This window comes from Astatotilapia calliptera, chromosome 16 (assembly GCF_964374335.1).
Source record: "Astatotilapia calliptera chromosome 16, fAstCal68.1, whole genome shotgun sequence".
Classification (NCBI taxonomy): Eukaryota; Metazoa; Chordata; class Actinopteri; order Cichliformes; family Cichlidae; genus Astatotilapia; species Astatotilapia calliptera.
In genome coordinates this window covers 26,143,984-26,171,291 of record NC_137437.1, presented here as the reverse complement: position 1 = coordinate 26,171,291, position 27,308 = coordinate 26,143,984, and the positions used below count along the sequence as shown (strand labels likewise).

Here is a 27,308-nt window from a genome sequence, read left to right as displayed (position 1 = left end):
CCATTTAAGCTAATGAGGAGTCAGGAAAACTGCCTTAAAATACAGTAGGAAACAATTTTCCTTTATACCTTTAACCTGTATGTGTTTGTGTGTGTTTGTACTGCATTCTGTTTGCCTCGCATTTACTATACAAAGTTTAATGCACATTAATATAAAATATACAGGAAAAAATATCAATGAATGAATGAATGAAAACATTTTTAAACATTTTTTTATTTAGTATTGGTGCTAAAATGTTTAAGAAATTTATGGAATTTAAAGATTTTATTCATGTGCCTTTTTGCAAATATATATTGACATTGGTCCCCATCCCCGACCTAAGTCAATAAATCACAATAATAACTCAAAACTGAGAAAATGACTTGGATTAATTGGGTTATTAAGACGAGATCTAAGTTAATAATTTTGAGTTACCTTTTGGTTTTTAAAAAAATAATTTTTCAGAGTCAGTGTGTTTTTTTTTTTTGTTTTTTTTTCTTAAGTGTATGATGCAAAGAGCTTGTTGGTCACTCCAAAAGATTTTATACTTGTTGCTCTTTGCTTAAAGAAAAAAAAAAACACAAAAACAACAAAACAAAGAAAAACGGATGATACTGTAATTCATTTTCCTTTCTTTCGCTACTTTGTGATTTCAGAACTGTTAGAAAGCAAAAAATTTCAATTGTCTGCCTTTCCCCCTAATTTTATTTTATCTTTTTTTTTTTACATTAGTGAGGCAATAAAACAGAGTCCAAACACGTTTGGGAAGAACAGAAACGCAGCGTTATCAAATCAAGTGCTTTTATTTTGGAGACCAGAGGCTCGTGCATTGTTGCACGCGGTCCAAGTGACTTTGTTTTTTTTTCAGGTTTTGTTGGCAGGATTCACCTAAAACCACCCAGTAAACTCAGTAGGTTCTCTGCGCTCATTATCTCACTATAATATAAATGAGACGGATGCCGAGAGCCGCTTTTACATCCGCTTCAGCTTTACGCTGGGCTGTATCTACACATCTGGTCAGCATTGATGGAAAATCTGACTTTCAGTTTGCCACCACTGGGAGGACTGTAACTACAGTTCAACATGGCGGGTGGGAGCCCTGAAAAAACATCACAGAATCCATCACATAACAGTAGCAGGCAGGGAGACGGGGCTAACAGCATGTTTACATTACTTACAGTAAAAGATGCAGGAGTTTGTCATTTCCTCTCCCGATTGCGTCATGATAATGCACCCACCATTTTTTTCCTTAAAAGGGAAACCCCTAGACCCTGCTCCCTCCTTCCAGAGGGATGAAGGACTTTCAGAGCAGCACATAGGCTGGCTACTGCATCTGTTCAGATGCCCAGCAGTAACACCAAAAACAGGAGGATTATTAATGATGTAAATTAAGGTTCATCTTGTAGTTATCTGCTCTTTTTGATTTAATGTGCAAAACATGTCCATAAAAGTGCTTCCTCACCACATGCATGTCCTCAAAAAAAAAAAAAAGAAAGAAAGAAAAATGTAAAACATCTGGCTGCTGATTAGAAGCTGTAGATGCAATGCTGCACTTCAAAAATCAATTATAAATAAAGGACACGGACTGAATGCAAAGTATGGAATCATTTTAATCTTTGTTAAGTTCTCTCTCTTTTTTTTTTACAGTTGTAAATACACCAGAAAAACATACAAACAATCACTGCCGTAGTCTTTCTTGAGTACGATTTTGCAGTTCGGGTAATCTCTCATAGCTTCTGCCCACGTTAAGTATCATAAATATAAAAGTCTAGATATAAATACAGTCCATTGTGCTGGGTGAATCACCAAAAGCTGCCAATAGGGGGAGAAAATAAACCGGTTAATAATTATTTTTATCACTGGTCAGCAGAAAACTGTATTCATATGAGTAAGTATGTGTTTCACTGGGAGCGGGGTAGATATGAGGTGTTTTTCAAACTCAAAGCACAGGTCAAAAGTCAGAATGTAAAATCAACAGCATCTATAGGTCTGATGAGGAGCCTTGCTCAAGGACACTTTTGCGAGGCAGATGTGCTTTCAGCAATGGAAACTGCAAGATGCAACAAATCTTTGTTAAGGTTCGGTGATTAAATTGCAACACAAATGACAAAACTATAAAACACTCCCATAAAAGAGAGACAAACTATTAAAATAATGGTCCAATAATGGTCCAATATTAAAGTCGCAACTAATATTACAAATTATTACAGGGCACGATGAATCAGAACTCAAGACATGGAAACTGTTAGTGCACCTGAGTTGAGTATGTGATGATTTAACAATAAAACTGTAAAACCAGCCTGGGGAAAAATGTTAAAAGTGTTCTATTATTGTCTGTTTTATAGACATATGTATGGAAGTTTGGATTAAACACAAGAGTGTATGTGCAAATAAGCCCAGGCTTTATACTGCTATAAACACTCATTTTCTTACACTCTTGGCTCTGTGTGATGTCAGTGAGGGGTGAAATCACTGATATGATCACAGGAGGTCCAACCTTTTGCTAGTGAGGGGCAGCCAATCAGAAAAAGAGGCTGTCTTAAAGGGAGTGAGAATCAAAAGTGGATGAAGGGCTGCATCAAAGCTCAGAATAAGACAACCATTTTTTTAAACCATGAAGTCTGAGAAACTACTCGAAAATAAAAATATACAGGTGGGAAGGAGCATAACAGGTCATCACAGTTCCTCACCAACAATCAGTAATGTTGAAGAGAACCTCAGACTTATAAACACGCATCCCAGTGCAACTGAAATGAGATTATGGCAGTTTAGCCCATGAACTACTGTAAATTACACACACGTTTCCCACAGCATACTGCGTTACAGATCGCCTAATGCTTTCTTTACCTTCCGGGAAACAACCAAGTTAAACGTAAAATCAGAGAATCAAATTTTTTGTGAATAAGGTTAATTTCTATACGGCAGAGACCAGTAGAATGGCTGACATGAAGGCAGTTCAATCACATTCAACAGCCTATAAGTTTTAGGTATACCTCTGAGAAAAGCTAAAATGTAAACCGTGTAAAATTTACACGGTTGTCTTGAGAAAAGTTGTCTTGAGAAGTAATTAAAGATCTATAAATCATATCAAGCAATACACCAGCACACATTTCTTCCCCTTGATTAGGTTTCCTCTCACAATTAGTTTGCACCCTTTTGGATTTAAAAACACTGCGATCATCACATAACATACACTTAATTTATTATACCCATTCATTTTAGTAATGATGCTTTGTAATGCCTCACTGTGTAACCATTACGTCCAGTAAATGTTTGGAATACATGTTTATAGCACGCTGAAGGAAGACAGATATTCATCACAGTTATCAGTAAGAGACCCATGTAGCTATTGCACTGCAAACTCAAATTCTTATACATGTTGAATATTTTGGTTTTCTTCATCTTAATCGTACACTCCTCTTTATCTGATACATTCCTTGGTCCCATCTACTGCATCCCACCAAAGTTTTAAGTTCCCCCAGTTAACCTCCCAGTTGTCACCGTTTTAAAAGTGCAGCTTCAATGATGAGGACAGGTTTTTACATTAAAAATAAAGGCTCAGTAATAACGCCGACTTTGTGCTCCCAGTGTTTTCTTGGCTTTGATTTGTGGTCGGTTTTATCTGATCCCAGACCAGCTGTGGAGGTAGGAGGTCCAGCCTGAGCTCCGAGACCCAGACGCCTCCTCCTCACCTGCAGAGAGGAGACACAAGAACAGGTGGTTAGACATTAATGAGGTATTCTGGATGCTATAACCTGCAGCACTTCAGAAAAGAGGAGATTAATTTTAAAAAAAGGGTTTTGTCTGAAGAAACAAAAAAAAAAAAAAAAAATCAAAGACAGGTTGTCGTTATGTGTTTTCTATTATGACTCAGCATGAAAATCACTGTGACGCTGCTCTGTAGAAAACACAGCAGAGACAAATTCTTGCAGTGGGGCCGTGCGCTCCTGTAAGTGAATTGGAAATGGTTTCTTTTTCAGGGTGGAATACAGCATACACCTTTAATGACTTGGCAGTTTCACTTTACCATCATAAAATGAGAATAAATTATTTTCAGAAATCACCAAGGCTCAAGACTGCCACGAGCTGGAAACTTGTGGAGAAATGTTTGTTGATATGTTTGGAAGTGTAAATGTGAGACTTTCAAACCTAAGACTACTGTGACAGCTGTCAAGCATGGTGGTGGTAGCATATATTAATATTAGTTGGAGTGTATGCATATATTTGAGTTTCCAAGTATAATTCTGGCCCTATGTGGATTAGAGAAAATCCAAGATAAGCTCAAACTTGTGCACCCAATTCTTGCTTTTAAATTAATTAAGAGAAATATACGGTACAATCATCCCTCACATTAACAAAAGAAAAATAAGAGCTCACATAAATCATTAAATGTCCAAAGTTCCCATAGAATTCTTTTCCATGAGGCGTGGATGCAAATTTCTGACCAAAAGATTTCTACACTTTAAATCATACATAATAACCTTTTGAACAGGTCATGCGGTGAATAAGATTTTTCTTTTTATAAATGCATGCAAACAAGGTTTACCCATTGCATACCTTGTGCAATGGCAGACAATTTGCTTTTCTCCTCTGGGCTGAGCTGCAGCATGGTGTGGATGACGGGCAACAGAGCCTGCCTCTCGCTGCCGGATCGCAGGAAGATGAACTGCAGGAGGACGTTCTTCAGGTACTCCAGGTTGGCCACACTCTTCTCCCTCTCCTGGTTTCGCTCAAGACGGCGAACTTCACTCTTCAACAGCTAGGAGGTAGAACATACAAGCGCTTTAAAATTTACAATATCCAAGCGTCCCTTCGGCTAATGCTAAACGGCAGGAAAATAAGCTAATGCACAATAGATTGTCGAGTCCATTTCAGGTTTAAAAAATAGGAATATAGGAGGTCAGCTCAGAGGTTTTAGTGATTACTAGTATATCGAAGAGATAACATTAAATTTGGTCCACGCTACTTTCCGTAAGCGAGCAACTTACGTCACATACAACAAGCATGGCGACGTCCTCTTGTCTACTGAATATGAAGCGTTGAACGCGAGTACAACAGCGACTTTTAAACCCGGACTGCAGCAGTTCTTGTGCGAAATAGCTTAAAAAACTACAGCGACAGACAAAGATGGGCTTCGAGCAGCTGCTGTGGTGTTACTCCAGGCGGTTTCGGTTCCGTAGCGTTCAGCTAAACCAGGTTGGAAACACGTCGTTGTCGGCGCACACTACGCCTCTCGGCAGCACGTCCTCCCGGTTTGGTGCTTCTCCCGGACTGTTGGGCGGCATATTTGCCCACACAGGCCCCCAGCTGGCCGTACGCCGGAGGATGTGCACCTCCACCCAGCCGCCCAGAGATGTCACCTTGTTCGAGCACGACAGGACCCGCTTCTTCCGGCTTCTCTCGATCTTCTGCGGCGGACAGTTCGTCTTCTGGACGTACTTGGCTCAATTCGCCTACACGGGGCTCAGAGACACGGGCGGCACTAAAGAGAAGGGGAGAATCAAGACGCCTAGCACTGCCACCACGGGTCTGGCGGGAATATGGAGCTTTGAGATGAACCTGGGTTCAAACACCTGGAGGTATGGTTTCACGCTGGGATGCCTGACAATAGGAGCAGGCATAGCGGTACTCGGGGCTCTGTTCTGTCGGCGCTCTGTCAGCAAAGTGGTTTTACACCAGGGTGGGAGGATGGTGACAGTCTGCACACAGTCACCTCTGGGACCAAGCCAAGGCAGGAGAATAACAGTCCCTCTGTCTCATGTAGCCTGCCACGCCCACAGGCAGGAGACCACTTCCTTTATTCCTCTAAGGGTCAAAGGGCACAAGTTCTATTTTCTTCTGGACAAAGAGGGGACTGTGAACAACGCCAAGCTGTTTGATATTACCGTTGGTGCATACAGGCCACTTTAAACACAGCTGCCACACCTGAAACAGCAGTCTACAGGTGTGTGCTCACGTGGCTGCCACACTAATATATCAGTGTGTTTTTCATCTGATCTGTACAATCCGAATTAATTAAATGATTGACAACAAATACTTGGCTCATTTAGTTCATTACATTGAAAACCTCACGCTTTTGACTCAGTATTATTATATAAATTTCCAAGAATTTAATATTTGAAGTAATGAACTGGAATTTTTATGTATATTGCACATTTCTTTACGTGTAAATGCAGTGTGCTTTACCTAAAAAGAAATTTTATAGGCCGATTAAAATCAGCCCCTGGAGAAAAGCCACAAAAGCCCTGGAAAAAACAGACCTCTGCAGGCCTGAATCCAGGACCTTCATGCTTTGAGGTGATATATAGCCAGTACACGACCGCGCTACCCGAAAAAAAGACGGGCAACAGACAACACAAATATAAGCATGAGTAAAAATACAGATATTTATCAGTAGAGAAGAACAAACTGTTAGAAACAGTTACCTTTAACGACTTTCTTAACAATGCACAGATCAGTAGCACATACAAGCATGACTAATTCTAACAGTTTTTCCACCAATAACCTCCTAAATAAAAGCTTATAGTAAGTAAGAGAGTTGAGCCTGAATTACAGCAATTCTGTATGTGCCTTATAAAGTGCTAGAAACCAGAGAACAGACCTTTTCCTTTAATAACACTTAATAAATATGGCATATTCTAATGTAATAAAACCTATAATGTAAATATACTAATACAATACAAAATAACTTTAAAGATGATCTTTATAACTCAGAATGTATGTAAAATAAATACTTAAAGTTAATCTACTTTTGACTGCTTTCTTATCCTCAGCGGGTCGATACAGTGGATATCTGCACGTTTGATTTGGCAGATTCTTTTTTAATTAAATGCTGAATGCCCTGCCCAACCTGAAAGGGGAGGTAAATAAGAAAGTAATCAGATGGTTTAAAATTATGCCATTCCTTCAGCTAACAGTAGTAGTAGTACAGCAAATGTAGGCAATGCGTTTGCTCTCGGTCTTGAAGAAACATCTTTCAGTGATTTTAATTGTATGTTTTTAAATCTTGCAAGTTGTTCGTTAATAAAGGGGATCATTCTCTTTGAGTTTTGTAACCAATGCTTAGGAGTAGGTCCTATTTATTATAGGGGATGTGTCATATAGTAGATTTGCTAAGTGCGCAGGGGAGGCAACTTTAAAATAGACAACTTGTCTGGGTTATTAGGTCTCTAATTTAGTTTTGAGCAACAAAAAAAAAATGTTGTTTCTGTGTTTGTATAATTGAGGAAGTATACATACAGTGATCTGCTCCATGAGAATAGCGTTGGTAGCCTCAGTTTCATGCAGCAGGCTGTTCATGTGCTCCATGCTGCGGGTGGTTGTGTTCAGCTTTTCACTTAACTCTTCTTTGGTTGGCTCCACTGTCCACACAAATGGCTCTAGAGATATAACAAATGCCACATACAGGAGGTGATATAATACATTAAACTCTGTCACTACACAAAGTCTGCATCTATTCTTTTCCCCCAAACATAGTCATTCATTGTTCATTGTAACGCTCATCATTATATCTTGTTGAATAGGTCACATATGCAGTCCTTTTGGAAACTGAATGCGCTTTTTTTTTTTTTTTTTTGTGGACCTCTGCTTTCAAACACACCTTGTTTGGGTTCTGGAGATGTGAGAAGCTGCTCCAGAGAGGGTAGGGATGTAGGAGCAGGGGAGAAGCTCTCAGTCTCAGTGGTCTCCATGCCCTCACCTTCCTCCCTGGCCATAGACTGCAGGTCGCTGAGGGCCACTGGTCCCACACCCGCCTGGTTCTGGTCAGTGTTTCTGCGCTGTGGATCTGATGCCAGCGGTTTACGGCTGGACTGGACAGCAACTGAATCTGAGTGGGTGTAAAAGGTTGGAAGAAGAAGATTTGTGTGGGTCTTCTGGGCACATCAATACATTCATATTGAACAAGAGAGAAGGAGGAGGTTGGATTCAAGATGTGTCAAACAAGAATTAAAAAGAAAAAGAAAAAAAGACTTTCTGCTCATGGCCTTAAAATGTTTAAGTAAAATCCCTGGTGGAAAATAGTAAATAAATAAAGGAATTTAAAAGGGTTTCAACTGAAAGCAGCCTTCAGATCTTTTTTTAAGCATCTCTGGATTCTTATGTACAAACAAGTCCGATCACAGCAGCTGTGAGTTAGTGTCCTACTTCACTGTAACATGAGGGGGCACCAGACTACTCCAGGTCTTAACCAGTTCAGCTGGCATAAATGGTGACGTGGGAAGAGAAGGGTAGAGGGAAAAATGAGAAAACTTCAGAAGAATAGATTGTGATTAATGAACCTGAACTGATCCAAGAGGCCAGACTCGCTACCAATCCCCCTCACCTCGCCACCTCCCGTCAGGCTCTTTACTTCCCTTGTCATGTAGCCGACTGAGAGGAGCAAGAAGTCTACCTGCATACTGAACACGTTTCATAATAGTTCAAGTCCAGTAAACTCAAGAGCCCAACATATTTACCCAGTTCTAATCAACCAAATCATGACAACTGCCACTCAAAAGAGTGAAGCATACAGGAGTCCTGATTTAATAGTACATCAGGCTCTAATAGAAAGGCTTAAAGAAATCAATAAGGAAATAAAAGCATCTAATTTACAGGAAAGTAAACACCCTGGGGATCATATGTATATCTGAAAAATACTGAGCAGTGTTTCTGCAAAGCCATCACAACAGCCTGCAACAGAGGGAACAGCTGGAAAGGCTTAAACACTGACTGATTTCTAATTTATAAAAGACTTTTTTATGTGTGTGTCTATGTGCTGCTTGAAGGTTTGGATAAAAGATTAGACAAAATATGACAAAAGGCATATATAAATGTTACATCTGATTTATTAAAGAAAAAAAATACGAGGCCAGTAGTTTTATCTCCCGTCTGTCCGATAGGGCAGTAACGCATTTAATCTGGCGTGAAATTGAAGCATAGTGGTAAAAAGTGGCTCAAATATGACTTCAAATTAAGGTTAATATTGGCTCCAGTATCGAGTTAATCCTTGCATCCATGTGTGAGCCACTAATGATGAGTCTCTCCAGATGCCACAGTGAGCTGTTTGCCACACTGAGAGGCGGGGATAGAGCTGAGGAACCTTGCCAACACCTGGCGTCCTCAAGTGACAGAGAAGACACACACACACACACACACACACACACACACACACACACACACACACACACACACACACACACACACACACACACACACACACACACACACACACGCACGCCTTTCCTAGTCACTACTGTGTGTGTTTCTGCTGTTTGACTCCAGCGGGCAGCTGTGTGGGAGGTGATGAATGAGCTTTCAATGCTGCTCTTCTGATAAACACACTGATGCCCTCTTCATGGTTTTCTTTCTGACTCACATCACTCCACTCATGTAGAAGTGCAAGCACCATGGAAAACTAAAGCACTTGATGATTTCATTGATCTCTATATACCATACCTTTCATGTACTCCTTGAGTCTATTGCTGTCTGCTCTTTAGTAAAAGATAAAAATGTTACCTCACCTATTTGCTCTGTTACCTCTTGTAGGGAATCAGGTATTGGCTCAAGTTTACAACCCCACCCCCATGCTTACTGTTCTGGCTCTGCAGGGTAAAGAGCTGCTCCTCGACACGAGTCAGCTGGCCCTGCAGGGTCTCTACAGTGGCCCGGTGGTCATCCTGCAGCTTCCTTAGCTGCTCCCTGTAGGTCTGCCGCTGGGCCTCAACCTGGGAAGACAGGTCAGCCTGGGCCTGGGACAGGTCTGACCGCAGGGTCACGTTCTCTGACTGCAATGACAAAAGCCTGTAGGTGGACAGAGCAGGAAGAGAGTTTAGAAAGTCAATATGAAATGCTACAGGTAAGTAAAAAAAAAATAAAATAAAAATGGCGCAATCAGGTGTTCTCAGCATGTGCGATTATGTCTCCTGATTGCAAAATCAAATGCAAGGATGAACAGCTGAAAAGGCTAAAACGTGCTGCGTATCAACAACGTGACAGTACAATGAATTCCTGCCAAGACAAGATTAAAGAACAACATAAAAAATAAAAGTGTGTTCACCTCTCACGGAGCTCAGCTTCCTTGCTTACAGTTTCCTGAAGGATTTTATTGTGTCTCTCCAGAAGAGTGTCATGCTCAGTTTGGAGCTGCTGCAGCTCTGCTGCGCTGCTCTGGAGACTCTGCTGGCTCTCCACCAGTCGCGTCCTCAGCTGTTCCACCTGAGAGACCAACTGCTCCCTGAAAAACACACCACACGTTACTCTTACAGTGATATTTTCTTTTAGAAGGATGAAAATGAGTGTAAATTATTTCTCATGTGGGATTTCTTGTAGGTTATACCGTGTCTTCAATAATTCAGCTTTGGTCATTGTAAATACACGGTGTTTGTGTTCAAAATCAATTATGTGCTGTGCATTTTGCATGTTATTTAAGTTTTCTTGATCACATCTGAACAACACTCTTTCCTAACCCTAACTCTGGGTGTACTTTGAGTTTTTCATGTGTTTAAAAGTCTCACATGGAGAGAGAAGCTTTAGAACAGCATCCTTAATCAATGCAGTAAGATTTGAATTCCTCTAATGTAAAGCCAACTGAATGTGTTACCATTAATTTCACATGCAATGATCTGCATCACACAGTCCGCCACTGGTTACATACATTTAACAGCTGTCTGTTATTACAGTCTTTGTAGACTTCTATCATTCTTGCATGCCTTTACCTCTCTAGTTTGCCAGAGTCTACTTCATTCTGGGTCGTCTTGCTCTTCTGCTGCTTGAGAACATTGTGGACTCGCACCTTGTAACTCTCAAACTCCTTGGTTGTTGCCTCAAGCTCAACCTGGAATCAATACAAAAGGTTAACAAGACGTATACGATTGACTTTCTAATATATTGTTGGTGAACAAATTTATTTTAGTGAGTCTTGTTAGAAAATCTAATAAAGAAAACTTTTGTTGTGTCTCACACATTTACAAAAATTGAGATTTCAATACCACAGCTTACATAAAACCAGTTTTTCACTGGATGAACAATGATGAAGACTGTCTTTTACAGAAAGAAAGCAATAACTTAACTTAAATTGCTCTAGGCAAACAACCCATTCACAAACCTCTCTTACTGTCTAAAAATGTAAAGGGGAAAAAGTAAAGACTGAGCCAGAGGTGGCAGCAGCTGACTAAAGCATTTATTTTACTGTCAGTCTTGGATGTCACCAAGCATTGGAGATTACAGGTAAATCAAGGTCAGATAGATAGTTGGTTGGTCGGGTATTTACCAGAAAGGACTAGTTTGCAGATTTTTGTTTCCTGTTGCAGGAATCTATGGTTATAAAGACTTACAGTTTCTAGATCTAATTACAGAAGTTTCTGTAAAGCTGTTTAACTGATCTGAGCCAAAGAATCTTCCTCCATTGACTTCAGATTAATAGTATCACCTCAGTTAAATTCAATTAATTCAAATCAAATACATTTATTTGATTTATATAGCGCCAAATCACAACAACAGTTTCTACACGATACATGTAAGATATAAGATATAAGGTAAGGTAAGACCTTAAAATATTCTTAAAATAATCAATAAAATTAAAAACGTCATGCATAAATACATTACCCAGTTCTCGTTTGTGTTATACATATAGTGGAATTTGTTTTTTTCAGTGTTGGTGACCCAAAAATGAATAATTAAAAGTTTTTACCTTGAGCACTTTTCAAAAATTCTACATACTACAAAGATTTGTGGATTAATCAAAAAAAAATTCAGATATTAATAATAGAAGTAGTCATTAGTTGCAGACTCATATAACACTACTGAGCCTGAGCTGTAGAAGCCTTCGATTAATTTAATCAAAGCTGGACGGGTCTGACGTAGCTACAGCACCTGAAAATTTACAGTTAAGGTGTCCTTGAACGACTTCGGTGTTGTTATGGTTGAGTTATTATAGCGTAAACTGTCAATTCAACTGTTATAAGTGAAAAGTCAACACACGCACCTTGGCAGTGTCTCTTTCCTGCTGCAGACTCTGTATGCGTTGCTGCAGAGAGCTGCTGGTTCTCTGTTGTTGCTCCAACGCAGACTTCAGCTGCTCCTGCAGGCGATGGCGCTCGGCTGTCAGGTCACACACCTCAATCTAAATTCACAAACACAGGCTTTATTAAGTGCCACAGGTATGAAACAAATGGATTTCTACAGTTTATTGAAAGGGATAGTGCTAGGTGTGTTACCTTAGAGCTTTCTAGCTGCTGCTGGTTAGCCTCCAGCTCTCCTTTCAGAGAGGCCTGCAGCACCATGAGTGAGCTTTCCTGCAAACATGCACACGGAATATTTAAATACATACAACCAAATAGGAAAGCACACAAATGACTAAGAATTCCCAATAACTTCAAGGCCCCCCTCCAGTCATGTCCACACATGGCTGCATAACACTATTTACATTCATCAAGAAGCAACATTACACACATTCATAAGAAATCCTTGGAGACACACCTCAAATACACACAGACACACACAGACCTGTTTCTTGGCATCAGCCAGGTCCTTCTTGGTCTTCACCAGCAGCTGTTTTATCTTAGCGTTTTTCTCCTCCCCCTGGTCCAGCTGGGACTTCAAAGACTCTGATGACACAATTGCACATTTGAATGGGCATGTGCACACACACAAACAGCATAATTTCTGAACTGCAGTCTTCTTATTTTTCTAGTATTTTGCTGTCATTATGGAGCTTGACAGCATGAAGCAACTAAAGGAGGAATGAAAAAAACAAGCTCTAACATTTCCTAAATAATGATCCTACTGATCCCATGTACTGGCACACAGATACACAGGGCTATGCAAAAGTAATAGATGTTTCAGGTCAGTGAAAGCAGGTGTGTGCTGCTAATATAGAACATAAATAAAACTGAAGTTTTGCTTTCACCGAGCAAAATTTCAATTAAAGATTATTATACGGTGCAACATTAAATACATTTGGATTGTATTATTCTGTGTGCCAGTCACTGAACTTGTTATCATACCAATTTCCTGTTTGAGCACTTCTTCCTTCAGGTTGAGGCTGTTTATCTGACCCTTTAGCTCCTCAACACACTCATCTTTTTCTGATAGTTTGGTGTTGAGTTCTTTAACCAGACGTTCATAGTCGGCCATCTCCATGTCCAACAGAGAGCTCTGCTGTGCTTCCTGCAGGGAGAATCAACGTATTACAGCTTTAAACGGAGCACAGCTAAGACTCATCTTCAAGTCCATTTATCTGAAACTCTGGATTTCCTCCTCTCTACATTTAATTGAATTATGCTGACTATATTGTGCAGTTAGTATTTTGGAAACTTGGACAGCTGAAGAAAGTGGATGAAATAATCTACACACACATTGTTTTCTTAAAGAAAAGTAAGGATCTAACTTTTTAAAGTCCTAAAATCTAGTTAAATTAAATAATTACAGTCACAACCACACAATACAATCCCTCATCTTCCTTAAATTACCATTGAACTAACATCTACATATTTCTGCTGCACTTAAAACATGCTTGTTTACTGATCTAAAACTGCCAAAATGAGATTAAAAAAAAAAAACCTTTATAAGCATTTAATTGTCTTTCTACTATCAGTATCAACCTGAAAAATCCAATCTTTGTGTTCACATGACGTAGGCACCTCCTGGCAGCTTTCATGTACACGTCTATACTATGTAGGTCTCCACTAATGGAAAAGTAACAGCGGTCCCTGTACTGTGGGCTAGAATTACTCTCCTTCTCTTCATCAGGTGCTGCTGTAGCTGCAGGCCGGCCATCACCAGCTCAGTCGCTTGACTGGATCGGCCCTCTGAGACGCGCTAGTGTCTGAGAAGCACTTGTGTGTTATTTGTGTGTGTGTACCTTGCGTAGCTGCTCCAGCTCCTGGGCAGTCTGCTGAGACTGCTGCTGCTGCTTGCGGAGCTGGGCTGTCAGCTCTTCTGCCTCCTTCATGGCAGATGACAAATCCTAGAGAGGCAAGCAAGTGCACATGGCGGGGAGGGGGGGGGGTATATTTAAATGTAATACAGATTACATATTATAAAAATAAATTCACCGTGCATGGCTGTTTTTATGATTATTTAAAAACATAAAACATAGAGTAGTTGCTTGCACAAAAGAGGGAGATGACATCCATCTCTCTTCATTTCTACCTTTATCTTTTGCTCTTTTATTGATCTCTCGGCCAGCAGGTCTCTTTCCAAATTTGCTGACTGCCTTTGCATCTCCTGATTCTTGGTCTCTAACTGTTTCAATGTGCTCCTCATGGTTTCCATACCAGCCAGAAGGTCCTCCTTCTCACTGCTCAGTGTCTCACTCTGAAAACAAAAAAAAGACTTGTTTATTGCCGCTGTCAGGTGAGTGTGCAGTGATACTCTTGAGGAAATCTGGTGTATTCTCATTTGATTTATTGCTCATAATCTGTCAGCTTTAGTGACTCTACAGTGTGAACTTCATTCTGGTTTCAGTTTACTGTGTCAGTTAAGAACCGCAGGAAACAAAAAGGATGATTTACAAAGAGGAAAGCTGTCTTACATATTTTGTAGTCAACATTCTCATTTATAAATACACCAGTTGGCACGTGACACCTAAAAAAATAAAAATAAAAAAATCATTCATGCAAATCTGACAGTAGCAGGCTCTATGGGCTTCCTGTGCAGCAGCTCTCTCCCATCATCTGTCAGCCAAACAGTGAAACTATGATTGGTAAACAGAGATGCCCAGAGGTACTCTGAGATCACCGACTAGCTCCAGTCTTCGCGCTTCCCCTGAGATCCATGAGCGCACACAAGACTAAGCCTGTGCTTCAGAAAATGGTGTTTCAGTACTGCACGCAGCAGATGGAAGCTACAGCCCGCTCCATTTACCTGCCTCTTTTTCTCTCATTGGAGAGAAACAGTTATGAGCTTGGGGAAAAGAGTACATATAAAAACAATTTCTCCCTAGCTCACCCAGTCACATCTGATGGGCTATTTGTGGGCGCCGGGCTGTCAGATATAGCTGGGTAAAGTGTTGTCGGCTAAAACGACTCCCTCTAAATCATACAGAAACTGAATTATGGGGTAAGTATTGAAGAAATGTATTACTGGACAAAATCCCCTGCTTTGATTTAGTGGAGGCCGAGAGTTTGTGTGTGTGTGTGTGTTGTCGTGCATGAGACTGAATGTGTGTCTGTGTTACCTGTGTGACAGCACTGCTGAGTCGTTTGGTCAGCTCAGCAATCTGTCTCTCTGCCGCCTCCACCTTCTCCCTCTCCTTATCCAGTTGCTCTGTCTGCTTGTCGTAATCTATCTGCAGGTTCTAAACACAAAACACACACACGCACGCACACAAACAAGTCTTCAATATTCATTACTGGAAACCTGATGAACAGCTCAGTGAAGGTAAACACTATGCATCTCAGTTATCAGCTGCATTTACATTTGAACGTAGGACAAAACTCTCATTAGACACAACACAGTGGTTTTATTCTTTAATGGAGACACAGTCATAAAGCAAAGTGCAATCTGGGGGCTGTTTATGAAGACCACTGGGAGCAATGTCTCACACAAAGTCTTTTTTTAAAGTGAGCGTGCCTCTACTTGCCAATTAGAAAGATTTTTGTATTAGTAATGCATGAAACTAATTAAATGCACAATGGAATCTGTCAAGTTTATTTTGCTTTAATTCATGCTATGCTTTTATTTTGATGAAAAGCTAATGACATAAAAAGGTCCATGCGAAGCAGTAACATCTGATACACCCGGATACAAACCTAATAGTTCTGCCAATTTCAAACAGCCATTGAGAAAAAGAGCCACAGTGTAAACATTCTTCACTGTGGCGTCTCTGTTCTGACACATCTGACATCATAATCCCGAGAGGAAAACAAACGTTTTTCCACTTGGAAATTTCAGTTTCATGAAAGTCCCACTACAGGATCCTAGTGTCTTCAAGTAATATAGACAGTATCTAACATGCAAACAACAGATGCCTTACTTACACCCTTTATCTTAACTGTTTGGAAGTCAGGCCTATTAGAAACAGTGCAGGATTCTTCTTGCAGGTACTGTAGCAAGAACATGTTTGTGAAGCCTTCCCAATTACAAGTATTTCACCAGTGCTGGCTTATAAAATGTGCCTAAAAATTACTCTTATAGACAAACAGCCTGCAACGCAAATCATTACAGTGTAAAACTGTATATGTGTTATTACTTTATTTAAATGCTGTTTTTCAATCATTTTGATCAGTATCAAATTAAAAATTAAAGACTAGGGGGAACCAGGGATTGAACCACCAACCTTCCAATCAATAGATGACCCTATTTTATAAGCAGGAAAGTCAGAAATCCCAGTAACTCCAAAGTGCACCTATATTTCATTAGAAACTTCTCCAGAAAATAAGCCAAAGATTTTCTTTCTCTAGTGAATACATTATGCTTGTTAACTGATTGAATCAATGGTGCTGTATTAATGGAGTCAACCTTGAAAGATTATCCCTCAGCTTCACTGTCAGGTCAATTACTCAGAAACAAGCAGAATCACTACGCATGTTAAAATATATATTCTCACTACGTAACACGCTAAAATCTAGAGCTTGTTGGTGAGCTGATAAATTAAAACTTTGAATACCAAAATATGTTGAGGGTACTGCATCCAATGAGAAAGAAAAAAAAGTGGCTTCCTGGAGTTATAACGCTCTACTTATATAAGAAAATACAAATTTCTGCTTTGCATTTACTTGTGAAAGTATGGGCTGTTTTAAAAAGTTTGCTGAATTCGAGTGTGATGCTGTAACAGGATGCTGTCTTAGATATTCTATGATCCACTTTGAAATACTGCCACTGAGAGCGTTACTGTTTAGGAAGTGTCAGCCACATAAAGTTACAGAGCAGATTTATCGAATCCAGATACTGAGTTACTTCAGTAGCTGCAGAGCTCCAAACCTCCTCTGGGATTAAAATCAGCACAAAAACTGTGGGCCAGGAGCTTCATGCCATGGTTTTCATGGCATTAAACTCCCGTAGGCATTAATATGTAGTTGTCCCAGTCTTTTACGTTTGTATAGTAAGAAGACAAAACTGTGATAATTCACATACTTTGTGCACTACTTCATGCAAACTATTTTCCTTTGTATGCTACAAGTCTTTTCCAACCCAAGATTCCTACCTTGTAGCCTTCAGCACCATGGATGATATCTTTCATAGAGCTGTTCACTTTCTCCCTCTCTGCTTTCAGTGATTCTATTTCCTCCTTCAGGGTTATAACCTGAAAAACAGACAAACAAAAAACCCCACCGAGCATTCATTTACTGGCAAAAAATATACTGATTATTCATGTTTACATGAATCTGTAAAACAAGAGAATGTTGTGGAGTTCTCCTAAGGATCAGTATGGAGTGCAAGTTTTCTACCACAATGTTTGCTATTTAGAGAAATCTAAAGCTTTTCATTATAGCCTTATTGTCTGTGTTGGTAAATGATAACATTCTTCATTCTTCACAGTACCTCTTTCTTACTGGCATCCAGCTCCTTCTTTGCTTTGACAGCGACTGCCTTGATTTTATTCATTTTCTCGTCCTTTTCTTTTTTTTCTTTCTCCAAAAGAGCTGCAGGAAGTTAAAACAAAGAAGAATATGATTCATCAAAAGTCCGGGAAAGTATCTTTGGTTCTTTTCTGCATGATAACTTGTAGATTAGATTGCTTTTATAAATAGCATGAAGAGAAATCATCTTCACACCTATTTTCTCTGCAGTCTCATTCGATTTATTCTCCTCAGAGGACGCAGACTGTTCTGGAGACTCCTGAGAGGGTGACTGAGGAAAAAGAGAGAATGTTAGAAAGAGCACAAAAACAAATTGTCATAGTAACAGTTCTTTTTCCCCTCACAGATGCATTAGTGCTAGTGTGGAGAAGCACTTACTCTCCCCATTTGCAGAAAATAAACACACATCACGTGCTCCACTCACCTGGATAGAAGCCATTTCGGTCCTCAGCTGCGATATGAGTGAATCCTTTTCTGTCAGCTGCTCTTTGAGCTCTCTGCTCTTTTTCTCCATGATCTCCACCTTTCTCACTATTTCCTCCCTCTCTTCCTCCTCCTTGGTCATGAGAGAAATTTGAGCTTGCAGTTTCTCATTCTCCTCGATGATCTTCTCATTGACTGATTTCATATCCTGCAGGTCTTTCTGGAGACCCTCAGTATCTTTCACCACCTCCTCTATGTTGGTTCTCAACATGTTTCTTTCTTGTTCCAGGTCTTTGATGTGGGCCTTGAGCTCTGTTTGCACCTCCTCAAATGTTCTCTCCCCTTGAGCTTCTTCAAGGCTGCTTCTCAACAGGGCCCTCTCCTTCTCCAGCTCATCAACCCGTGCTTGGAGGTCTTTGACTTCTCTCATGGACTCTTGGAGTTCTTCACCCAGATTTTCCTCCATTACTCCAAGAAAACCAGAGATTCGTTCTGCCTCTGTTTTCATTGAATTCAGCCTTGCTTCTTGTTCTTGCTTTTCAGATGTCTCCTGGTTCAGCTGAGCTTCCAGGGCTGCTAGCTTAGAGTCTAAGAGCTCCCTCTCTTCCTGAGCTTTGGAAAGCCTTGAGAGAGCCTCTTCCATTTTCTGCTGGAGATCAGACTTTTCAGTGTAAAGCTCTTTTATAGTCAGCTCTAAAGTGGAAACTGTCTGTTCAGATCTCACAAACTCCTCTTTTAGGCTTCCCTCTAACTTTTCTCTCTCCTCGTTTAAACGTTTCACTTTATCCTCAGTTTCTGTTTTCAGGCTTTTCAGCTCCGTCTCTTTTTCCTCTCTTAGCAAAAGCACCTCCTTTTCTTTCTCCTCCTGTAGCCTCTCAATTTCTTTTGTTCTCTCATTATTGAGCTTTTGCATTTCCTCTTCTTTGATCTTCAGCAGGTGTTGCATTTTGTCTCGCTCTTCAGTCAGTGTTTCGACCCTTTTGTTCAGATCTTGAGTCATGTTCTCCTTTATCTCTAGCTGGGATATGATCTCCTCATTCTGCCTAGTAACGTCCTCCAACGACTGTTTCACTTCGCAGGCTGAAGACATTTGCTCTTCACCTTGAGAGCTCTCAAGCTTCAGTTTCAGGTCTTGCATATCCCCCATCAGAGCATTCTTCTCATCTGTAGCTTCTCTCACCTTCTCCAGCAGTTCATCCCTCTCCTGGTTGAGCTGTTCCACCTTCTCATTAAGGTCTCGTATATTATTAGCTGCCTGTTCCTTCATGGCTTTGTACTGTACGATAAAATCATTTGTCTTCTCTCCCAATTCTGTCTCAAAACTCTGAAGTATGCCCCTCATATGGTGGCACTCGGCCTGGGCAGAGTCTCGCTCTTTGGTTAAGGCCTCACATTTTGTCCTCAGCTCCTGGTTTAGTTTCTGCTGCTCCTCCTCTGGACTCTGAGAGTTTTGCTCTTTGGCTAGACTGGTCACAGACTCTTCAGCTTCTCTGAGGACACCTTGCTGATCAGGATCTTGGGTCACTGAAGCTTCAGCAGAAGCACTGTCCTTGAGCATCTGCAGCTCATTAATTTTGAACTCCAGTTCTTCTCTTTCTATTTGAAACTCTTCTTTAACCCTCTCCAGCTCTGCCTCGAGCTCACCCTTCACATTACTAAGCAGGGTCATCTCATCCTGTAACATGGTGTTCTGGGCTTGAACATCATCCAGTGTCGCTTTTAGTCTTCCCGTCTCTGTCTCCTCTCCATCACCATGGCTCGAGTCACCCTGACTGCAGCCAGACAGCTCCAGCATTTTGGCGATCCCCGAACCACGGGCAGCTTCTTCATCTTCCTCCTGCACATCCTGCAGGTAGCTATCTGGAAATATAACAGTAATATTTTGATTTAATTGAAACTGAATTTAAAGAAAAAAAAGGAAAACACAATATTAATACTTTGATACCAGAACAGACTTAACTAAAAAGAGCTTTTTTACCTTTGAGTGCAAGCTGCTCAGTTAGCTCCTCTTGGAGCAACAAGAGACGTTCCCTCTCAATCTCGTAGTCCTCTTCTAGAGTCCTCATTTCCTCTTCGTGCTGCAGACTCTTCTGAGCCAGCTCCTCCTTCAAGTTCTCCACCTCTTGCTGGGCCAGTGTCAGCTCCTTTTGGTGGTTCTCCTGGATCTCAAGAACCTCCTGAGAATTTCGCTCTTGCATTGTTTGCAGTTCAGCTCGAAGGGTCTCCAGCTGAGCTTCTAAGCAACGTCGGACTTCCTCTGCACTCTCTTTTGCACTAGCAAGATCTGCTTGGCGCTCCCTCTCTCTTTCACTCTCCCGTTCTCTGTCACGCTCCTCTCGCTCTTTTAGTAATTTCTGGAAATGAGACACCTCTTCTTGGTGTTTGCTGGTGCACTCCTCAATGCTGCTCTCTAGGGCTTTGATCTTCTTTTGGTGCTCTCCTATCGCACGGTCAAACTCACCTTGCAGCGCTGCCAGATCATCCTGCAACAAACAGCATATGTGTTTTAAGAAGATCTGGTTACAATAACAAAATACATTTATTAGACTGCATAAATGTCAAAGTGTGTTCAAATAAACCCGTTTGAGTTTCTCTGAACACAAACCTGAATGTGTAATCAGGCTTACACATCATACAGCGGTGTGAGTGTTATCTTTCACCTTGGCTTGCTGTTTAGTCTTCTCTAGTTCTTTACGAGACACTGCAAGACTTTGCTGAGTTTCCGCCTTTTCCAGCAGCACCACATCCATCCTCTCAGTCAGCTCCTGTTACACACAAATAAACAATTCACGTAACGCAGTATGAAAATGAAGTACTGCATGTTAACAGAAGAAGCTTTTAGCAAACATGCAAACCTGTATCAAAGAGTCATCTGAACTGCTGTTGTTGCTGCTTTTGGATTGCTGTTTCAGGGCTTCAACTTCTTTTTCCAAATCTAAGAAGACAAATAAACAAACTCATGACATAAACTTGTATAGTACTGGCACAACACATACACAGGATGAATGTGTAATGATACCTGTACATCTGCTCTTCATCTTCTGCATGGCAGCTACCTGCTTTTTTGCATACTTGATGAGATCATCTTTAGAGAGCGTGTCCAGCTTAAAATAAGACACAAAGTTAAAAGGAGGCTAAAATATCTTTACCAAAACATCTCTAACAAAACAGAAAAAAATCCAGCTGAAGAGTGTTGATACATATAACTCTTATGTGTAAGTCGTAACAGTATGCAGGACAGTAATGACAAATTAAAGGAACAGAATAGGTTGAATTCTCTGGGAATCAAAGGGGGCTGTCAAGGTTTTCCTATAATTTCTCACAAGCCTGTAGACAGCTGAAGTACAGTACCTTTGACTTGGGTGTGCTTGCTGCTGATGGAGTCGCAGACTCAGCTCCGGTACCACCAGGGTCCTTTTTTTTTAATAAAAGAAAAATATGAAAAAATGTTTTGTTTTTATGATCAACTCCAGATTTATTCCACAAAGGTCGCATAATATTTCCTTTGAATTTTACTTTAATGTCCTTTTTTACCAAAAGTCTACCTCTGGTGGCGTACGTTTACAACATTTTATGATTAATTACGGACTTATTGTCAATTCGGCAAAGAAACTAAGCAGAAGAATTTTTACTGAAACTGTGTAAGCAAAGTTAGTTAAGTATCACCAGGTAACGTCTCGATATTAAGCACATTTAAAATTCATGGTTGTTACAGTAGGACTACTGCAGGTGACTTTTACTGTTACCAGCACAGTTCATCGTGATAATTAACTATGCATTACAACAACAGCTATTAAGAAACAGACGCACATACACACACACACACACATATATATATATATTGCTAACCTCGAGGTACACATCATTACTATCTGTGAGACTAGCTAACGCTAACCCCTCCACATTGATCATTTACCTCCATCCCAGCTTTTCGGACTTTTTACTGCTTCTCAATCGTCTGACAAGCTCAGAGAGATTGCCGGGAACCTGACCGGACAAAGTCGAATCGATTTCCAAAGTATTTTACGATTCGTCACAGATTAAACACGGAAAACATCTCCTCTGTTATGGTTTTGAGTTAACAAGCTAAAGCACACGCTTCCGCATTCGTCAACCAGGTGACGTCGGTATAGTTGACGTCACAACTTTAAACACAGACACTGGCAATCACCAATAATTTAACATTGAAGAAAAAAAGTTAACTATCTATTTTCAACGTAGAGACAACAAACGATGTATTATTGATACATTTCTAACTGTTATATTGTTTCCAAGTTGTGATGATTAGTACTTTGAGTCTTATAAATTCATAACAAATAAAAACATGTCAGCAGCTAAACTTTATAACGAACTGCCCCCCATATGCCTTAATAATAATAATAATAATTTACATAAAATGTTTGAAGCATTTAATTCAAATTAAATTTAGTTTTTAAAAAAAAGAAAAGAAAAAAGAGCATAACAGTAGTATAAGTTATACTGATCCTGGCTGATCATTGAACATTTGCTATGTTCATATTTAATTTATTTATATCTAATTACATTATTTACCAACTGGTAATTAATTTGAGTTTCTGCATCTCACTTTCACCAGCTCAGCACATCTGTCTTTTAAATCAGAGCCTTTTGCATTCTCTGAGTTGTGCACAGACTGAATTCCTGTTCACTTTCATCTGTTAGATACAGCTCGGATTTTTAAAATGTGGAAAAGGCAAAAACTGAAAATAATTTAGGTAATAACTTAATTACATACTGATTATGGTAAATAGTTTTAAATGGCTACATAGATGTGATGTCTATCTGGGTATGTTATATGGCAGCAAAACCTGTAATTAACTGCTGGCCTGATGTCTGAGAGGAGAAATAGTAAGTAGCTGCCTGCAGCAGGGCTTTCAGCATTTAATAAATTATTAACAGAATTTAGTATTATGGTCAAGAAAGATTTTATTCCACTGTAAAAGTAAAATACAACTGCTGTTTATTATACACATAGGCTATATCAAAGCCACTCGATCTAGCCGTAGAGTGAACAGATACCAACAAACCACATGAGGCAAAGTGTATGTTTGCATGGGACAAGGCAGGATGGGGTAGAATCAAATTTTGATATATAACTTAAGAGATTAAGACAAGGAAACTATGCAGGTCATAAGTTTGGGATTTGGAAAATACAGGGATATTCTGTTATATTTATTTAAATTAAATGGTTCAGACTTTTATTGATGGGCTTTCTGCCATCCTGTATTTGGCTTTTGTATTGCAACATCTGTTTAAACAGTTTACAGTTATTTCATCTGCTGTTCTCTCTGTTAATCATCTTTGGGTTTCACGGACCATCCATAGATTTGCAAATCTCTTTTTTAGACACATTTTTGTTTTTACTGAAATCATTTGTTCTGCAGTCCCACTAAAGAAGAATACCTTATGAACCTATAGAAAACACATGCCAGTAAGACAAATTTAAAAAACAAAAACAAAAAGCATGACTGCATAAGAAATATTCAGGAAGAAATAGGCAATATAGATTGTGGAGTCAAAGGCTATAGGAGTTGGATGCATACTATAGCTGAGATCCTAAAAAGGAGAGACTTTTTTTTACTGTGTGTGCAAGCCATAAAATCATCCCAAAGCTGTCTGATACTACAATGATATTTTTGGGACTGCTATAGAGAGGTTGGGGGGTATCTGCCCTCCTGCTGACATCAGGGCTGTCATAAACCCAGTGGAGAGCCTAGCTCTGTTTCAGTATTCCAATCACGCGAGGTCCAGTTTTATCTGTTGAATATGGAGAGCGTCTGTTTTGACACAAGTGATAGAAGCACTGACGGAAGCAACTTAGCAAGATGCCTCTCATCCTGACAAGGCTGAGATGCTCCGAGCAGGGGGGTGCAGAGACTCTGCCGACTCCCTGTCTCATCTGGAAGAGACCCATCTCTACCTTCCACCCCGCCTGGGTCAAACACATCCATCCATCACAGCAACTCCCTTGTTTTCTCCCAGGGCATGGAGCAGTATTTTGCTGCCATTTTTCTCCCCCCACTCGTGGCCGTCAGTCAGGGATGGCTTTGCCGTAATATAACTGACACTGGCTGGCGTTCCGGGAGTAATGAATAGCCTGACTGGGTCTATCAAGAGGAGCAACAGACGCTCCTTCATGCTTCTGCTTTTCTTTATTTCTATCTCTCTCTCCTGTAAGTTATGCTCCCACATTTCAAACTAAACTAACAAGTGAGACACATTCACCTTTTCTTGCTGCTCTCCCTCACCTCATCTCTTTGTATAAGAAGAGGGAGCCACAGGAAGTGTGCTCCTCTTATGCTTTATACGCATTCATGATTTGCATTTGTGACTTTATAAACATAGTAAATATGAAAATCAGATGTTTTTTGTCATTAAAAAGCATATACACATGCATCTCTACAATTTAACTTTAAATATTTATGTCATGTCAAATTTACCTTTAGAAATTTTGTGCTGCATTTACACTACTAAAAGTTGTGACTAATAGCTGGTAAGGACAACAGCCATTCATCATCACCTTAAGCTATGTTGATGTGTCTAACTTGTTACTGGGGAAGTAAATTTATTGTTCAGTATTAGTTCAGTACAAAACAAAATCACAACCACTAATCAGCAACAGCTGTCACATAATAAATGTTTCTGCTGATGAGTGTTTAATGAGCGAGTAACCTATGAATGAGAAGACTTTTGAAGCTATTTTCTGTCCTCACCAGCTAGTTGACAGTAGCAAATAAAAGGATTGTTAGAGCATAGCATCAGCTAAAGATAACTAACTAACTACAATAGGCCTAGGCTGCTGACACGGGGTGTTTCTTCTTCACTCACCTCTTTTTCATTCTCTGTGTGCACACTACTCGGCATATTCATCTCTGACTGTCTTGCACTCTTCTGTCCTGTTTCCATCCCCTCACCCCCGAACTGGCCACTGCAGATGGCTGCCCGTCCCCAAACCTTGTTCTGCTGGAGGTTTCTTCCTATTAAAAGGGAGTTTTTCCTTCCCACTGTCACCATGTGCTTGCTCATAGGTGGTCGTTTGATTGTTGGGGTTTTCTCACTATTATAATGAGTTATTTACCTTAAAATAGGGGAGGCAGGGAGCCACAGGAAGTGTGCTCCTCTTATGCATCACACGCATACATGATTTGCATTTGTGACTTTATAAATATAGTGAATATAAAAATCAGTTGTTTTTTGTCATTAAAAAGCATATACACATGCTGTCACAGGTATTTACCTTAAAATATAAGTGCCTTGAGGTGACAGTTGTTGTGATTTGGTTCTTCATAAATAAAAATGAATTGAACTTAATAAAATAAAATAGTAAAGTTGTAGGAAACCTGCAAGAAAACTATAATAATAAGGTTAAAGACACACAGCTCAGTCAAGCTTAGTGATCCAGCAGAGTTTGGCGATCATCCTCAGTGTGTTTGTCGCTACATTAAGCAAGTCTTTGACAGTGTAATGGATTTCTTAAATCAGTGATGTGTAAGGTACCAACTCTGATTTAAACAATATGGAAATCAGTGTAGCTGTAGTGAAGCTGTAGCAGAGCTGAAGGGGATATAAAATAATTGGCATCCGCGCCCCATTTCTGTCTTCGCTTGCTCCCCCAATCTATTCCACTCGACCTCCTACCCAATCATTGAAAGGTGACTTTGGGGGTGGCGAGGTGGAGTGCTTATGTCACTGACCCCTACAGTGTGATTGAAGCCTCCCAGTGGGTACCCTGCAGAAGCCAAGGCAGTTGTTGATTAGCTCCTGAGTAAGCAACAACTTCACTGAAGACAATGGCATTTTGATTTAGGCTTAAACAAGCACAACTCACTGCTAATAAAGACTGAATGAACAATTCAGAATACAAGATTTCTACTCATCACTAACTATGTACAAAATTCTTTACACACTCTTTAGATCATCATCTGTCATCTTTACTCACCACAGCAGTAGCGACTTCATTCAGTTATTTTTTGCTAATCTCTCTTGTAACAAAGTATTTGCATTTGTTTGAATGAGTCCTTGAGATAAGATTGTTACCTTTACTCAGTATTTATACTGGTCTCCCCCTTATTTTCTTCATTGTTTCCTGCATTTGTTTCCCTCTTGACATTTTACCTTTGCAGACTGGCAGCACCATTAATAGGGTTGGCATTTTAACATAGAGCTTTGACATTTTAATGTATTAATGTGGGAACTGAACCTCTCAGATTGTTCTTTTCACCACAGACCCCGAGAGCGCAGGTTCTCTAATAAATGACCAAAGCGTGAACACCTGAGAGATGACAGAATATGTCATTATATCCTGAGCTGCTGTTAATAACTCTGGCTCTTTATGTAACAGGTTAATAGTCAAATCAGTGTGTCAGAATTCCCAGATGAGGCAATTTGTCAGTGGCTGTATTTCATTATTCAAGTAGAGATGAGAGATAGGTAGTCTTTTTGTGTAGTCTTTTAGTTTCTAATTAAATTTAAACTGTTTATATATGGTGCCACGTTGCAACAACAGTTGCCTCAAGATGTTTCGTAGGTACACTGAGAATGTACAATAATGAAAAGACAACTCCAGCAGTTAGGCAAGCACTTGGCAGCAGTGGAGAGAAGAAACTTCCTTTTCACAGGAAGGAAACACCGGCATAATCAGGTTCAGGGAGCAGTAGTCATCTGCCGTGACTTAAAATGCCGATATTAAGGAAGGGTAATGATAACCATTTTTGCCATCTTAGTTTAGCATACTGAATGTTCATCATCATAAATGGCTCAGTAGAGCTCAAGGTGTTGTAAATCACATCAGTTCTGTGCACCTATAATGATAAATCAAGGCACCAGACAAAGACAGCATTATGAAACATCTGGAGCTTTGGAGACCTAAACCTCGATATCAAACCATGCATCAGTAGTTACAACGCAAATAATAATCCATGTCAATGCTACTGGGCTGCACAGTGGCACGGAGGTTAGGACTGTTGCTGCACAGCAAGAAGGTCCTGAGTTCAATTCCACCATAAGGCCGGGGTCTTTCTGTGTGAAGTTTGCATGTTCTCCCCGTGTTTGCGTGGGTTCTCTCCGGGTACTCCGGCTTCCTCCCACAGTCCAAAAACATGCAGTTAGTGGGGATAGGTTAATTGGTCAATCTAAATTGCCCATAGGTGTGAATCTGTGAATGAATGTGAGTGCGAATGGTTGTCTGTGTCTCTGCGTGTTAGCCCTGCGAAAGACTGGCCACCTGTCCAGGGTGTACCTGGACAGCTGGGATAGGCTCCAGCGCCCCCCGCAACCCTGGAAAGGATAAGTGGAAGTGAATGGATGGATGGATGTAGATCATATGTAAACCATAACACCAGTGCATAAATATATAGTTCACTAGTGATTTAAGTCTGGACTCATCAA

The 27,308-nt window shown here is 40.2% G+C and overlaps 2 protein-coding genes across 2 annotated transcripts; one reads left to right on the top strand and one right to left on the bottom strand.

Moving 5' to 3' along the window:
* Window positions 1–1,565: 1,565 nt before the first annotated feature.
* On the bottom strand, window positions 1,566–22,015 carry gcc2 (GRIP and coiled-coil domain containing 2). Its single transcript, XM_026144681.2, has 24 exons — window positions 21,820–22,015; window positions 21,255–21,317; window positions 20,923–21,007; window positions 20,759–20,838; window positions 20,564–20,668; window positions 19,882–20,386; window positions 17,905–19,763; window positions 17,676–17,751; window positions 17,443–17,543; window positions 17,105–17,203; window positions 15,137–15,256; window positions 14,110–14,274; window positions 13,820–13,924; window positions 12,963–13,125; window positions 12,463–12,563; window positions 12,174–12,251; window positions 11,942–12,079; window positions 10,674–10,792; window positions 10,016–10,192; window positions 9,551–9,759; window positions 7,580–7,807; window positions 7,219–7,358; window positions 4,537–4,738; window positions 1,566–3,671 (listed from the first exon to the last, which is right to left on the bottom strand). Exons 1-24 carry the CDS (start codon window positions 21,823–21,825, stop codon window positions 3,598–3,600), a joined length of 4,998 nt encoding a protein of 1,665 aa, XP_026000466.2. The 5' UTR covers window positions 21,826–22,015; the 3' UTR covers window positions 1,566–3,597.
* tmem223 (transmembrane protein 223) lies at window positions 4,735–6,013 on the top strand. Its single transcript, XM_026144682.2, has one exon. The coding sequence runs from the start codon at window positions 5,107–5,109 to the stop codon at window positions 5,887–5,889; it is 783 nt and encodes a 260-aa protein (XP_026000467.2). The 5' UTR covers window positions 4,735–5,106; the 3' UTR covers window positions 5,890–6,013.
* Window positions 22,016–27,308: the final 5,293 nt, after the last annotated feature.